The 13,001-nt window shown below is 38.9% G+C and overlaps 1 protein-coding gene across 1 annotated transcript; it reads right to left on the bottom strand.

Moving 5' to 3' along the window:
• Nucleotides 1-193: 193 nt before the first annotated feature.
• LOC139459341 (uncharacterized) lies at nt 194-6,038 on the bottom strand. Its single transcript, XM_071240800.1, has 5 exons — nt 6,019-6,038; nt 5,016-5,152; nt 4,098-4,221; nt 2,074-2,236; nt 194-1,702 (listed from the first exon to the last, which is right to left on the bottom strand). The coding sequence occupies exons 2-5, from the start codon at nt 5,135-5,137 to the stop codon at nt 1,605-1,607; spliced, it is 507 nt and encodes a 168-aa protein (XP_071096901.1). The 5' UTR covers nt 5,138-5,152; nt 6,019-6,038; the 3' UTR covers nt 194-1,604.
• Nucleotides 6,039-13,001: the final 6,963 nt, after the last annotated feature.

Here is a 13,001-nt window from a genome sequence, read left to right as displayed (position 1 = left end):
GTAGACAGATCAGTGGTGGCCACATTGTGATAATTATGTATTGATTATACAGCAAGATATGAACAACAATAACATTTGGTAATAGTTTATTCTGAAAATAGGTAATGTATATATTAGTATAGTACTTGACAGTATCGCAATACATATATATTCTAAATTTGATGAATAAAAATTCATGTTATATGTATGGCACATTAAAAATCACAGAATATTCTGTAAGTGAACACATACATCAGTCACAATACACATCACAAGTATACCCTGAAAACAGGAACACCTTTCAGCACTATGTTCTGACCTCGTTCAATAATCTATAATTTTTTATTGTGAAGTTCACATGACCGTGAAACTGACGTTCATATTCAAGTGTACGAATGACACATTTAGACGTTCATACGTTGTTCACAAGACTGTATTCTTGAAATGACGTAAACACTGATGGACCACTTCAGTGGCAAACGCCTGCGAATACCCATGCACAAATCGCTTGGACCCTTTAATCTTGAACTCAGCATGCTACGACCCATCATAGGGTGCATTTATTTGCTTTCATTGTAGAATAACAATCACAAATGGTACAAAATGACGTAAAACACAGCTCTGAAAATTATTTCCGTCACTCTTCGTTTTTCTGCAGTTAACGAAAAATAAAATTCAATTTTGATGCCATGACAGCCAATCAGAGTCATGGAAAATAGTACACCAGACACCTTGTGATTATACAGCTGTAAATGGCAAAGACACAGAGTGAAGTCAATCTGACAACAATCAGAATGATTATCTCCCCTAGCATGTGGTTACAAATTGGGGCCTGCAACTACAAGACAGACTAGTTACCTTTGGGAGTCACTGTCCTGCCTGGGTGTTGGGAGTAAACTTTAGTTGAGACGCTGAGGACAAACAATGAAGTGTTGTGAAGAATCCCTGTGTAAGTAGAGCGTGTTGAGTGTATGGCGTGAGATACAGCACATGCCATGTCACATCCTGTATACTGTAGTCTACCTAATAAGCACCCTGGTGCTCCGGGGGTTGACAAAGGGGTGCTTATTACAACCATACACATGAAGGTCAATTTGTTGCCAGGGTTCACACGATAATGAAACTGTCATGTAAATGTTCAGTCTTAGTAGGGGTTGCTTATCAAGATTATCTACGGGTTGATCTAATAGTTGCTGAGGCGGCACTTAATTATTAGATCACAGCTCAGGTCTTCATTCTGCGGGCACTGTTGAATCAGTGTTTAGTGAGTCGGGTGATTAAGTTGTCATGCTGTGGAAACTGTTGAATCAGTGTTTAGTGAGTCGGGTGATCAGGTCTTCATGCTGTGGAAACTGTTGATTTAGTGTTTAAGGAGTCAAGTGATCAAATCGTCATGCTGCGGGGACTGTTGAATCAGTGTTTAGTGAGTCGGGTGATCAGGTCTTCATGCTGCGGGAACTGTTGAATCAGTGTTTAGTGAGTCGGGTGATCAGGTCTTCATGCTGCGGAAACTCTTGATTTAGTGTTTAAGGAGTCGAGTGATCAAATCGTCATGCTGCGGGGACTGTTGAATCAGTGTTTAGTGAGTCGGGTGATCAGGTCTTCATGCTGCGGGAACTGTTGAATCAGTGTTTAGTGAGTCGGGTGATCAGGTCTTCATGCTGCGGAAACTGTTGAATCATCTCAGACCTTTTCCCTTCTAACCAGTCCTTGAACTCGAATCCTGCAACACAACATTAACAGTGCCAGATGTCATTCAATGTGTTTATACGCTATTGTTTGTGAGTGCATGAGTGAGTGACTGCATCATGTCACGCATTCCAGGTACCCACCACACATTTCAAACTGTAACTTTCCCGATGACAACATACAAAAAAATAAATAGGCCATCATGCAATAAATACACTTGGGGCAACCTAGAATATATTGGTATATATCTGTCTTAAGTAGGGAAAATTGACTTGAAAATATGAAAACAATGACAATGTCTGGAGTACAATTGGCATAACTGAGTTTGATGACACAATGACGTCATAGTGCAGTGACGTAACCCAACATGACAGTGCTGTGGCATGACACAATGACGTCACGTACCTGGCATGACAGTGGCGCTGTACAAGACATACTCGCGGTCCACCAGCTCACAGGCATACCACATCTCGTGGGGGACCAGAACTTGGTAGGCGCACTCTGGGTTCTTCAATACATCGCCGAGCAGCACAGAGCTGTGCTTGCCATCCTTGTCCAGGAAGTGCACCTTCAACAGACATGTCAGCAGGACGTCACTAGGGTGTTAGTTCAAGGGGTATTCATGCAAATGCTGGGATTTATCTAGACCTGGACAGAGGCCGATAATCTGTCTGTAGCAAATGTCAGTAAAAATATCCTACTCCATATTAATATATCTTTGAAAGGCATTTAGAAGTGATACACTTAAAGAAGAGAATTTATGGATGCTTACTCCTATATCATTCACCTGATGAAGGAGTTAGCATGTACCCCGAAAACGTTGTGTTCCTCATCATAAAGAAGTTGACATCCATAAATTCTCTTCCTCATATTAATATAGTTCTAACAAATGTGATGGCTTGGTTGTACTCAAAAGGACATATAAAGAGTGGGAGTGAGCGAGTTGGGTTTAACGCCACTTTGAACAATATTCCAGTTATGTCACGGCGTGTCAGGTTAATGTGGGAGGAAAGCCTGAAGTGCCCGACGTTTACCACTTTGGTGAAACCAATGAGCACAGGTATGGTGCTGACAAACCTAGAAACATAATCGGAGCGAACCGGGATCAGAACCCCAATCATAGGTTACTGCATGCCGAAGGTACGCAACTCTGCACAGCGAATTGCGGCGCCTTAGACGACTGGGCCACCTGGGCCCCAACATATATAGAGGAAGAGGCTTTAATACTTAATTTTACATGAATGCATTCAATACAATGTCAAAATACACCCTCACAATATACCGTTTAAATACCCCTAAAATTATGAAAATAAGAACTGGACAGTAGGCACACAGCTTTTGCTGGTTTCACAAATTAAAATCACTTGAAAACAGATTCTCTGAAACAGTATTTCACATACTGGTATGCCAAATAAAAAACTAATTTTGGAAAACCATCTTTCATTATTCCAACCAATTCTATAAGCCTATATACGAGTAATTAAGGACTTTTATTTTTACCCTTTGACTTTCCAGTCAAAAAGCAACCTTTTCATTCAGTTTTATTTTCTTATGAATAAATTTAATTTTTCTTTTCCTTGGGCCCAAGTTTAAATGTCTGTTTACCTTGGCCGTTCCACAAGTGAGTGAAAAGAGGACATGCAGTTGACCTTGGCCGTTCAATACACGTGAGTGAAAAGAGGACATGCAGTTGACCTTGGCCGTTCAATACACGTGAGTGAAAAGAGGACATGCAGTTTACCTTGGCCATTCAATACACGTGAGTGAAAAGAGGACATGCAGTTTACCTTGGCCGTTCAATACAAGTGAGTGAAAAGAGGAGGTGCAGTTTACCTTGGCCATTCAATACACGTGAGTGAAAAGAGGACATGCAGTTGACCTTGGCCATTCAATACACGTGAGTGAAAAGAGGACATGCAGTTTACCTTGGCCATTCAATACAAGTGAGTGAAAAGAGGAACATGCAGTTGACCTTGGCCATTCAATACACGTGAGTGAAAAGAGGACATGCAGTTTACCTTGGCCATTCAATACAAGTGAGTGAAAAGAGGAGGTGCAGTTTACCTTGGCCATTCAATACAAGTGAGTGAAAAGAGGAACATGCAGTTGACCTTGGCCATTCAATACACGTGAGTGAAAAGAGGACATGCAGTTTACCTTGGCCGTTCAATACACGTGAGTGAAAAGAGGACATGCAGTTTACCTTGGCTGTTCAATACAAGTGAGTGAAAAGAGGACATGCAGTTTACCTTGCCATTCAATACAAGTGAGTGAAAAGAGGACATGCAGTTTACCATGGCCGTTCCACAAGTGAGTGAAAAGAGGACATGCAGTTTCCCTTGGCCGTTCCACAAGTGAATGAAAAGAGGACATGCAGCTTACTTTGGCCGTTTCACAAGTGAGTGAAAAGAGGACATGATGTACTTTACCTTGGCGGTGCCCCCTGCATGCCAGTAGAAGAACTCGTCTGACAGCACCTTGTGCCAGGAGATGAAGTTGGGGGCTTTCAGCATGTAGTAGATGTTGGTGCCGACATTACGAGGGCCGCCATGACTGCGGAACATTTGGTCATTTTCAACTGTTCTCACATATGTATCATATACTCAACCGACAATTTACACAATATGCTAGTTCCCGACAACTATCTCCATATACTCCACAAACACGATACACTAGTTCCTGACAACTATCTCCATATATTCCCCGACAATTTACACAATGCGCTAGTTCCCAACAACTATCTCCATATACTCCACCAACACAATAAACTAGTTCCTGACAACTATCTCCATATATTCCCCGACAATTTACACAATACACTAGTTCCTGACATCTATTTCAATCTACTCCACCTACACAATACACTAGTTCCTGACAACTATCTCCATATATTCCCTGACAATTTACACAATACGCTAGTTCCCGACAACTATCTCCATATACTCCATCGACAATTTACACCATACGCTTGTTCCCGACATCTATTTCAATATACTCCACAGACACAATACACTAGTTCCTGACAACTATCTCCATATATTCCCTGACAATTTACACAATGCGCTAGTTCCCGACAACTATCTCCATATACTCCAACGACAATTTACACAATACGCTTGTTCCTGACAATATTTCAATATACTCCACAGACACAATACACTAGTTCCTGACTATTATCTCCATCTACTCCACCACAAACATACACCATATACTGTTTCCTCATAGCTATCTCTGTATACTCTGCCAACAACATCCACTCGACACTGTTTACCGACAACTATCTACATACTTTCCTGTATGCAACTTAATTATCTTAAAGTTCTACATCTGTTCCACAATAAACTTACGCTGTTTCCTCTGTGAAAGTGACCATTCTTTCCCCTCTCCACATCTCCCGGAACGCTCCCCCCTCGGGGTGCGGGATCAGGTTTAACTGGTCAGTCAGCTGCTTGATCTCGGGATCACTCATCTTGAAATTGCTGACCTCAACAGAAAAGAATCCATTGCAATCCATGGGTCCAGTTTATATCTAATGTCAGGTTACAAATCACAATTTTATCAACCAATCCATACTAATTTGTTTTTCCTGTATAAATTAAACCTTAATAAGTCGTAAGAGGCAACTAACAGGATCGGGTGGTCAGACTCGCTGACTTGGTCGATGCAGAGACCATTGGTCTCTGGTTGATGCATGTCATAATATCCCAATTGCGAGGATCACTGCTCATGATGTTAATCACTGGATTGTCTGGTACAGACCGCCGTCATATAGCTGGAATATTGCTGAGTGTGGCGTTAAACAAACAAAAAATATGATAAATTTCAAAAATTATATATGGTCTTATGGTTTGTTATTTCCAAACGGTTGCAGACTCATTATCTTAACACCCATTTCTCCGACCTCTCTCGACTTTTTTCAACACTTTTGCACCAGGGACCTAGCTGTAAATAATTTATTTAGGTCAGTGTCGCACACTTATCACATGACCCCTTTAGAGAAGACCCTAGTTCAGAACAACGGAGAATGATGAATTATCTGCCCCGAGGGAATTAACTGTGTGTCCAGCACCTTGACAAGGTCAGAAAAAACCTTGTCAAGCTGAAAAAGTTTTACTCCATGAATTGATTGTCGCTCTTCAATCAGGTTAGGTCGATATATGACTACCCATTCTTGGCTATACCTATTTAGGTCAGTGTTTTAATACCTCAAAATGAATTATTTAGAGTAACACCAATGTTCCCATTTCATTGTAATTCACATAAAATTATCCGGCTGCTAGAAACCTTATTACAGCTCTTGTCATGCACAAAAAACAGTTAAACCCTCGACAATGAGGGTATGCTGTTTACCTGCACGCGTAGTCGGCGATTCTGTGGTTGATGCTTACAATGAATCTGATTGGTCGCTTAAAATTGCTCAGCTAATCAAAACGTTTGTTACTTGGCAGCCCATGTAACAGGTCTATCGTGTACATAAAGAGTACATATTCCACAATGTATACGATATCGTGTAAATAACAGACAATGTATCACAATTTGCACGATATCGTGTAAATAACAGACAATGTATCACAATTTGCACGACATCGTGTAAATTACAGAACTTTAACCATAATATGCACGACATCGTGGGAATAACAGCACACGATATATATATATATGTTTTCGGTTTATAGGCCTAGTATCTCACAGATCAACACATCAGTAGCGATCCCCTGATGACAATAACCTACAATACTGTGTACGTATGCTAAGAAATAAATACCTAAATAACATATCAGAGTTGCCCTATTCAATTCTAATAAGAACGGTTTATGTATTCATATATGTGATGACTGATTATTGGTTTAAAGTTCCGAAAATACAAATTTTTAATATTGTTCACAATTGAATTTTTTACATATTGGTGTCCTATTAAATCAAAATGCGATATTTTCGCATGCAAATTACGATCAGTCAAACATTTTGTCCATCTTTGGTGTTAAAATGATTAATGTTATTTTTTGGTTTAAAACACATGTAATGTTGCTTCCGTTGAATCTATAAATGGCAGGGGTTAAGAACAGACGCATTTGCATGTATATGAATATTTTAGGTCCGTTTTGTCACTATTTGTCACATACTTTTTGTCAAATGAAGATGTTTGTTACTGGGGGTGGGGGATCCTATCATATTTTTTGGTAACGAGGGTGGGTGCCCATGGGGGTAGGGGGTGTAACTAGAATTGTGTCCCAAACGATAAGATATGTATGTAAAAGGTTTGCTGTCTTTGAGTTGGTGTGGGTGTACAATCTTTTCATATTATTTCTTATTCATACTGATTTACACAAGATTTCGGTCAACACACTGGTGCACTATTACATCTCAACTAACGAGCTTACCATGTCATCATGTTCTGACGGAGAAAAACTGTCAGTTTAAGACGACTGCCATAGTATATATTAACAAAATTAAGAAAAATAAAAATCACACAAGACATATATTAACTAAGGAATTAATTGTTATGAATATGTAAGAAGTGATTCGTTGAAATGGTTCAATGAGTATTTTGTAATTGCGTTAATCCAAACACGTATACACAATCAACAATCTTTTAAAATATTTGTTTATGACAAGCTGAAGAAACTCCCCAAGTACTTCAGTAAATCATTCACACGTCTTCAAACTGCATACAACATATAATTCAACAAGTGCTTCCTGCGCCTATGCTGGAAGTAAGCGTGTTTGTCACTGTAAGCAAGCGTGTCTGTATATCTCTAAAAAACTTTATGTTGGTTGGTAGACACAGGTTTTTGGTTGATTGTCAACTGATATGATATATTAAGTTATATGTTGTTTATTATGACGACATTTCGACAGAATTTTCACAGCTGAACTATTTGCAAAAATTCAGCGTTAGTTTCGAGGATTAACAAATGACTTTTACAGAGTCAATTGTTTTATACTGATAATAGTAACATTCCGTGCTAATAAAATCCATATACGAAAAGTAATGGAACGTTTTTAGGGCTACTTGAGTGTGCAGGGTGACTGACTGGTAGTCAGCTGATACTTGTTATGGTGTATTGTTTGTTGTTGAATTCTGCTATTTTAACCTGCCATACTTAGCGGATGCAACCAACCATTCACTTTCAGTTTCAACGACAAACTGTAATAACCAAACTGCCTGTTAGCTGACATCACAATTTTGCAATCTTTCATCATTTATATTGTTTAAAGCTTGAAGATCATTAGTGTATTCGAATTATTTTGGGAAAATATTTCCGGTATTCGTCTTGGAATTCGCCAAAATCTTGATGATGATAAATGTGAATACATCGAGAGATTGAATAATGGGTTTATGTAAATAACGACACTTGGTCATCAATGGTTGTCTTTCGTAAAACGAATTCGGGATACCTTTTCTGTTGTCACCTCCACTTTAGTTGACAACCGTCCACACACCCGTGTCTACCGACCTGTTTTTCAGACTCGCTTACCCCCAGTGAAGTCATGATCAGGCAACAACAATTATATTCACTGCTTGTTCGTCGGATACGCCGCATCTTATATTATGTTTTATTATTTTATACATCTGACTGCCAAAAATGGCCGAAAGGTGATCTGATGATCGGTCAATGCGGTGAGGAACAATTATTGGATTTGTTGTGGCCCAACAGTTTCTTCTTTGACCCATGCAGTGGAAAACATAATTATAACAGAAAACTTATAGAAGTTGAACAAGCAGTGCAAACCACAATGGAATTTATTTACACTCCCAACATGATAATCGTTGCTTCCTTTCAGCTTCAATCGATGAAATATATGCACAAAGAACTTAGTTAAGTACCCGACTATTTTAGAAATTAAAAGTGTTAGCGGTAATAGCATTGTTGAAACAAATAATTCGTGAATAAGTAATATACATTACCACTGATAAACATACATAATAACACAATTTGCACATAATGTTCAGAACTAGGGCTATGAATGCAGGGGTACCATATTTTACACTAAAATATGTATGGTTCTACAGAAAAAAACACATGATCAAACATTTAAGGTTGTCAGATAATGTTCCGTTAACAAGAAGTCATTTGTAGCTCACATTAACTAAACTCCCGCATGTTACATTAAATGTTGCATATTTTGCTCCCCATGTCTGAATAACATTTGTCAGAAAGTTGCCTTATATCGATAATCTTGCATTGGATTTCAATTAAATTTGCTCGACCATGTTCTTTACATAGTGCACTGATTGTCAAAGACTCCCAAATGTAACCCGGAGATGAATGGTTTGACTCCTGAACACCTTATAATATTTGCAAGGTGACATTTTGAAAGTATTGCAAGTGGGAAGCTGCAACATATCGGTTATGCACTTAATTCGGAAATGTATTTACAACAAATCATCTGTAGACGTAAAAAAATCATTTAAAGACAATAGCCCGGGTTTGAAAAGAAAAGGAAAAATATCCTCTGTTTTCTCAAACTTAGTTGCAGTTGAAAATCAGATTAGTTAAAGTAAGCATTGCTGTTTGCTGTAATGTTACGCGAGTATCAGATTACATATTGATATTGTAATGTTTCTCCGTGATGGTATTACACCATTTTTATAATTCAGTCTGCAATATACTACTACTCGGTCTACTGGGTAAATATCTATAAACTTATCTGCTTGACTACATGAGATAAACACGGTATTCGTTGAGAAAAGACAAATATCCTTCAATATGAACTTAAATGCCAGCGAGATATTCTATTTTATGATATAACTGACAGTCAGATATTCCAGATCTGTGAATTAATCAGGCTACACTGGTGGTATCCTCACTATTCAGGGTGAAAACATCATGTATCGGCACTTGTCACGGCGAAGGAACAATACGACGACGTGGGCCCTAAGTGTTACGAAAAACAAAACAGCCGATGACGTCATTTGGGTTTAGTCGACACTAATTTGGGCCAATTTGGTAGAATTATTATGCAAGAATTATGTATCGAATATAAATAAGTCTTTCTTGACGAATACCATGATTATCCCATCGATTGAATAGAAAGAGATCTCTACATCGATCCTCAGTTCAACATTCAAGTTGGTGTCTCATTATTTCATCGCAGAGAAAACGGCCTTTTGGTTTGAGCTGAATGTTGACACAGGCATAGTGGCACCATCTGTCACAGTCATCACTCAAGATCCACTGAGTTCTTCTTCTCTTCCCAATGCTTGGCAGCAAACAGAAAGGCAGATCACAAGCTTCGTCTTTGTTGTCCTTCATGTTATCAACAACTGTGCGGGCGACATATCTCCTGCCAGCGTTGCAGTGTACTTGTCTTGTTATCCTCACATCCAGACCTTTCATAATGGCTATCAATAAACACATATATACATGTTCAGGGCTCTATATTTCCTGTAATTCCTGTCAGCATGTATTTACAACGTGCAAGCGATTGATAAAATACTAGTTTAGGACCAAACGAAATTATAACGAGCCGTGCACCATGCATTGTAAATATCAGCTCGCGATGAAGTTTGGCGCACGTGCAACAGCGGCAAGGAACGCATTCCTCGTGCATCACGCACGGGCGACTCACGCAGTAGAAATACAGACGACAAAGCCGTCTGGTTTATTTTTCAAATAATTTCCGCAAGAGAATGTTTTGTCCAAGTGTAAAGGAGGGATGTGTTTTAAGTAGGGGACAATCCTTGAGTGTTACTCGGACATTCCCCTCGTCTTACTCTCACTCTGAGCGGCATTGCTCACCTTGAAATTCTTTCAGACTCAAAAGGGTAATCTGGCAATCTCCTTTGACTTAAATACACGATAATGGGTGGATGACTGCGTCTTTCCAATAGTCGACATTCCATTTATGTTGAGCAATATTCCAGGAGCTCCAGTCTTTGGCGTCTACAATTCACAACTTTTGAAGTTCGATCGAGCATGTTCTTCCTGTGAAGACTTCAGAGCGCGTCATGTGACTTGCTCAGAGGCTGTTCGTGAAGGGCACAACATGCAATGCTTCAGTAAAGCTTTCCTTTCTTGTAGACGCAAATTTAACCATCAGTGACAAATTATATATCCGATGCAATTCCCAAATTTGACTTGTACCATATGTTCCTGTGTTGTTTTTAGGTGAATAAATTGACTTGTCTTTGCATGTGTTTGTGACATGCACCTCCGGTGGGGGAAGAATACTTTCACTGGAAGTGCATGCAACTTGTTTATGTACCTAGAGGTCGCAATGCATGTGGCATGTATTTTCTCCAACCTGGAATGGTAGAAATCAACGGGAAGTGTTCTTTGTTTTAAAGTAGATGGAGACATAGGACTTCATGTTTGAAAGTTATCTACCATTAGACATGATTGTTTTTACAAACCGGAAGTGCATATAATTTTTTCATTAATGCTGTAAGAGGCATAAGCTTTTCTGTTTCAAAGTTGTACTGCATTGAACATTTGTTTTCCCTAACCGGAAGTGATGTCATTAAACATGGAGTGCTTATATATTTTAACGCTGTACGGAATTGGGCCTGATGACCGCACCAAAAGTAATTATTTGTATACTGTAATACTTTGTTCGCTCGTTGTTTTCGAACAAAATAATTATGAACATAATTTTGTAGTACAATATTATTACAAGCATGTCCTGATTTGGACGATATCAAATAACAAATACATTTCTGCCATTGTTAGTGCCGCGTGTCTTACAATAAAAGCTAAATTCCTTTTATCATCACAAGAGAGGAAACTTTCAAATTTCATATTTGTGAGAAGGCCCTGGTCCCCGCTACAGAAATTATCGCACATCGTCTCCCATAACCAGGTGAAATCGGCATCTGGTGGGGTGTGGTTAGAGCGGTCGTAACACATTCGGAATAAAGACACCTCATTGAGCACACTTTGTGTTTATTTTTAACACTTTGTAGTCGTAGTATACACAACATACAAAACACTCTACATGTCAACACACACGTGACATGGATACCAAGTAAGGCGTTGATCCAATTCTTGGCAGATTTCTGTGGCACGTGAAGAAATGTTCATTTTAAAATTAAATTAAAGAGTAATTCGGTACTGGTGGCAGTGGTGCCACCTGGCGTCAATCCGAGGAAATTTGAGTTAAGACAGATCCACCAACACGAACCTATATATCGCTGTATAAATAAATTGCAAGTGATTTCCGTGGCATTTCATTGAGTAACCATGGACCCTAAATATCGTATTAAGTGTCCATGGAGTAACCAAGCAAATCTTTTTCCGTTTATTCCATAATTTGTCCATTAACGAACTGCTGTTTCCAGAATGTTCAATAAAGGAATGGACATTGTATTGTCTACATTTTGTTATACTACGAAAACATTACTTTAAAACACTTGTATTGTTTCTTTTCTCCAAAAGAACCTTTCCTCTTCTCCTGTGGAATCAAGGACACTGACTTGGTTTAGTTTGATCTAGACTTGCCCTGGCTTTAAGTAAAACAAATAAGATATATATTCCAGTCTTGGCCCAGGACTAACATTTTTGTGTCCCAATATTTAAATAAGCAGTCCCTGACGTTACCCTTTACGTATTTATTTATATGAATTGATTTTCTTTTGCGTTTATGGAATCCGTCCCAAATCTGAGCCATCCAACGTATATATACCCCAATAAAAGCAAAATCAATATTGAAGCCAATTCTCAAAATCACTTTCAAATGGCCATGATATAAAAACACCATGTACCACAATTTTATTGACATATATATGTATAATAGTGTACCTGCTGAGATGAACGAAGTAGGAAAGACCAAAAGAAAATAAGAATTTATTTTTTTTAAATTCTGTATTTTCACATTTTCACAATTAGTATTATATATTTTATTTAATGGTCGTTTATACACATTTTAGCCGTATGCCATACAGTTGTGAGCACTTCAGTATTGTAATCAGGGAACGATGTAATGGAGAAAATAGTTTGTCGTGGACTGTGTGTAATGTTTCAGATTTTCATGGCAGCAACTGAGCTGTATAACATCAGTGAACAATGCATCTGAACATCCCCATGTTAGAGATGGATCACCTTGTTATAGTGAGTGAGTTGGGTTTAACTCCGCTTTGAACAGTATTTCAGTTATTTGCGTCACTCTTGATCACAAGGCCACCAGCGCCCCCGTAACCTCCCAATTGTCAGATGGCTTATACCGGATGAGGTAAGGTTGAGTGCCCTGGCAACTGTAGCCTGTTTACCTTAGTGTTTTTGTTGTTTGTTGTTGATCCACGCAATTGGGATACGATAACATGCTTCAACCAAGTCACGGAACCTGACCACCCGATCCCGTTAGTCGCCGCCTACAACAAGCATAGTCGCCTT

Source organism: Haliotis cracherodii, unplaced genomic scaffold (assembly GCF_022045235.1).
Source record: "Haliotis cracherodii isolate W230 unplaced genomic scaffold, xgHalCrac1.p SCAF_13, whole genome shotgun sequence".
Classification (NCBI taxonomy): domain Eukaryota; kingdom Metazoa; phylum Mollusca; class Gastropoda; order Lepetellida; family Haliotidae; genus Haliotis; species Haliotis cracherodii.
The sequence above is the reverse complement of the archived record's forward strand: the minus strand, read 5'-3'. Positions and strand labels throughout refer to the sequence as shown.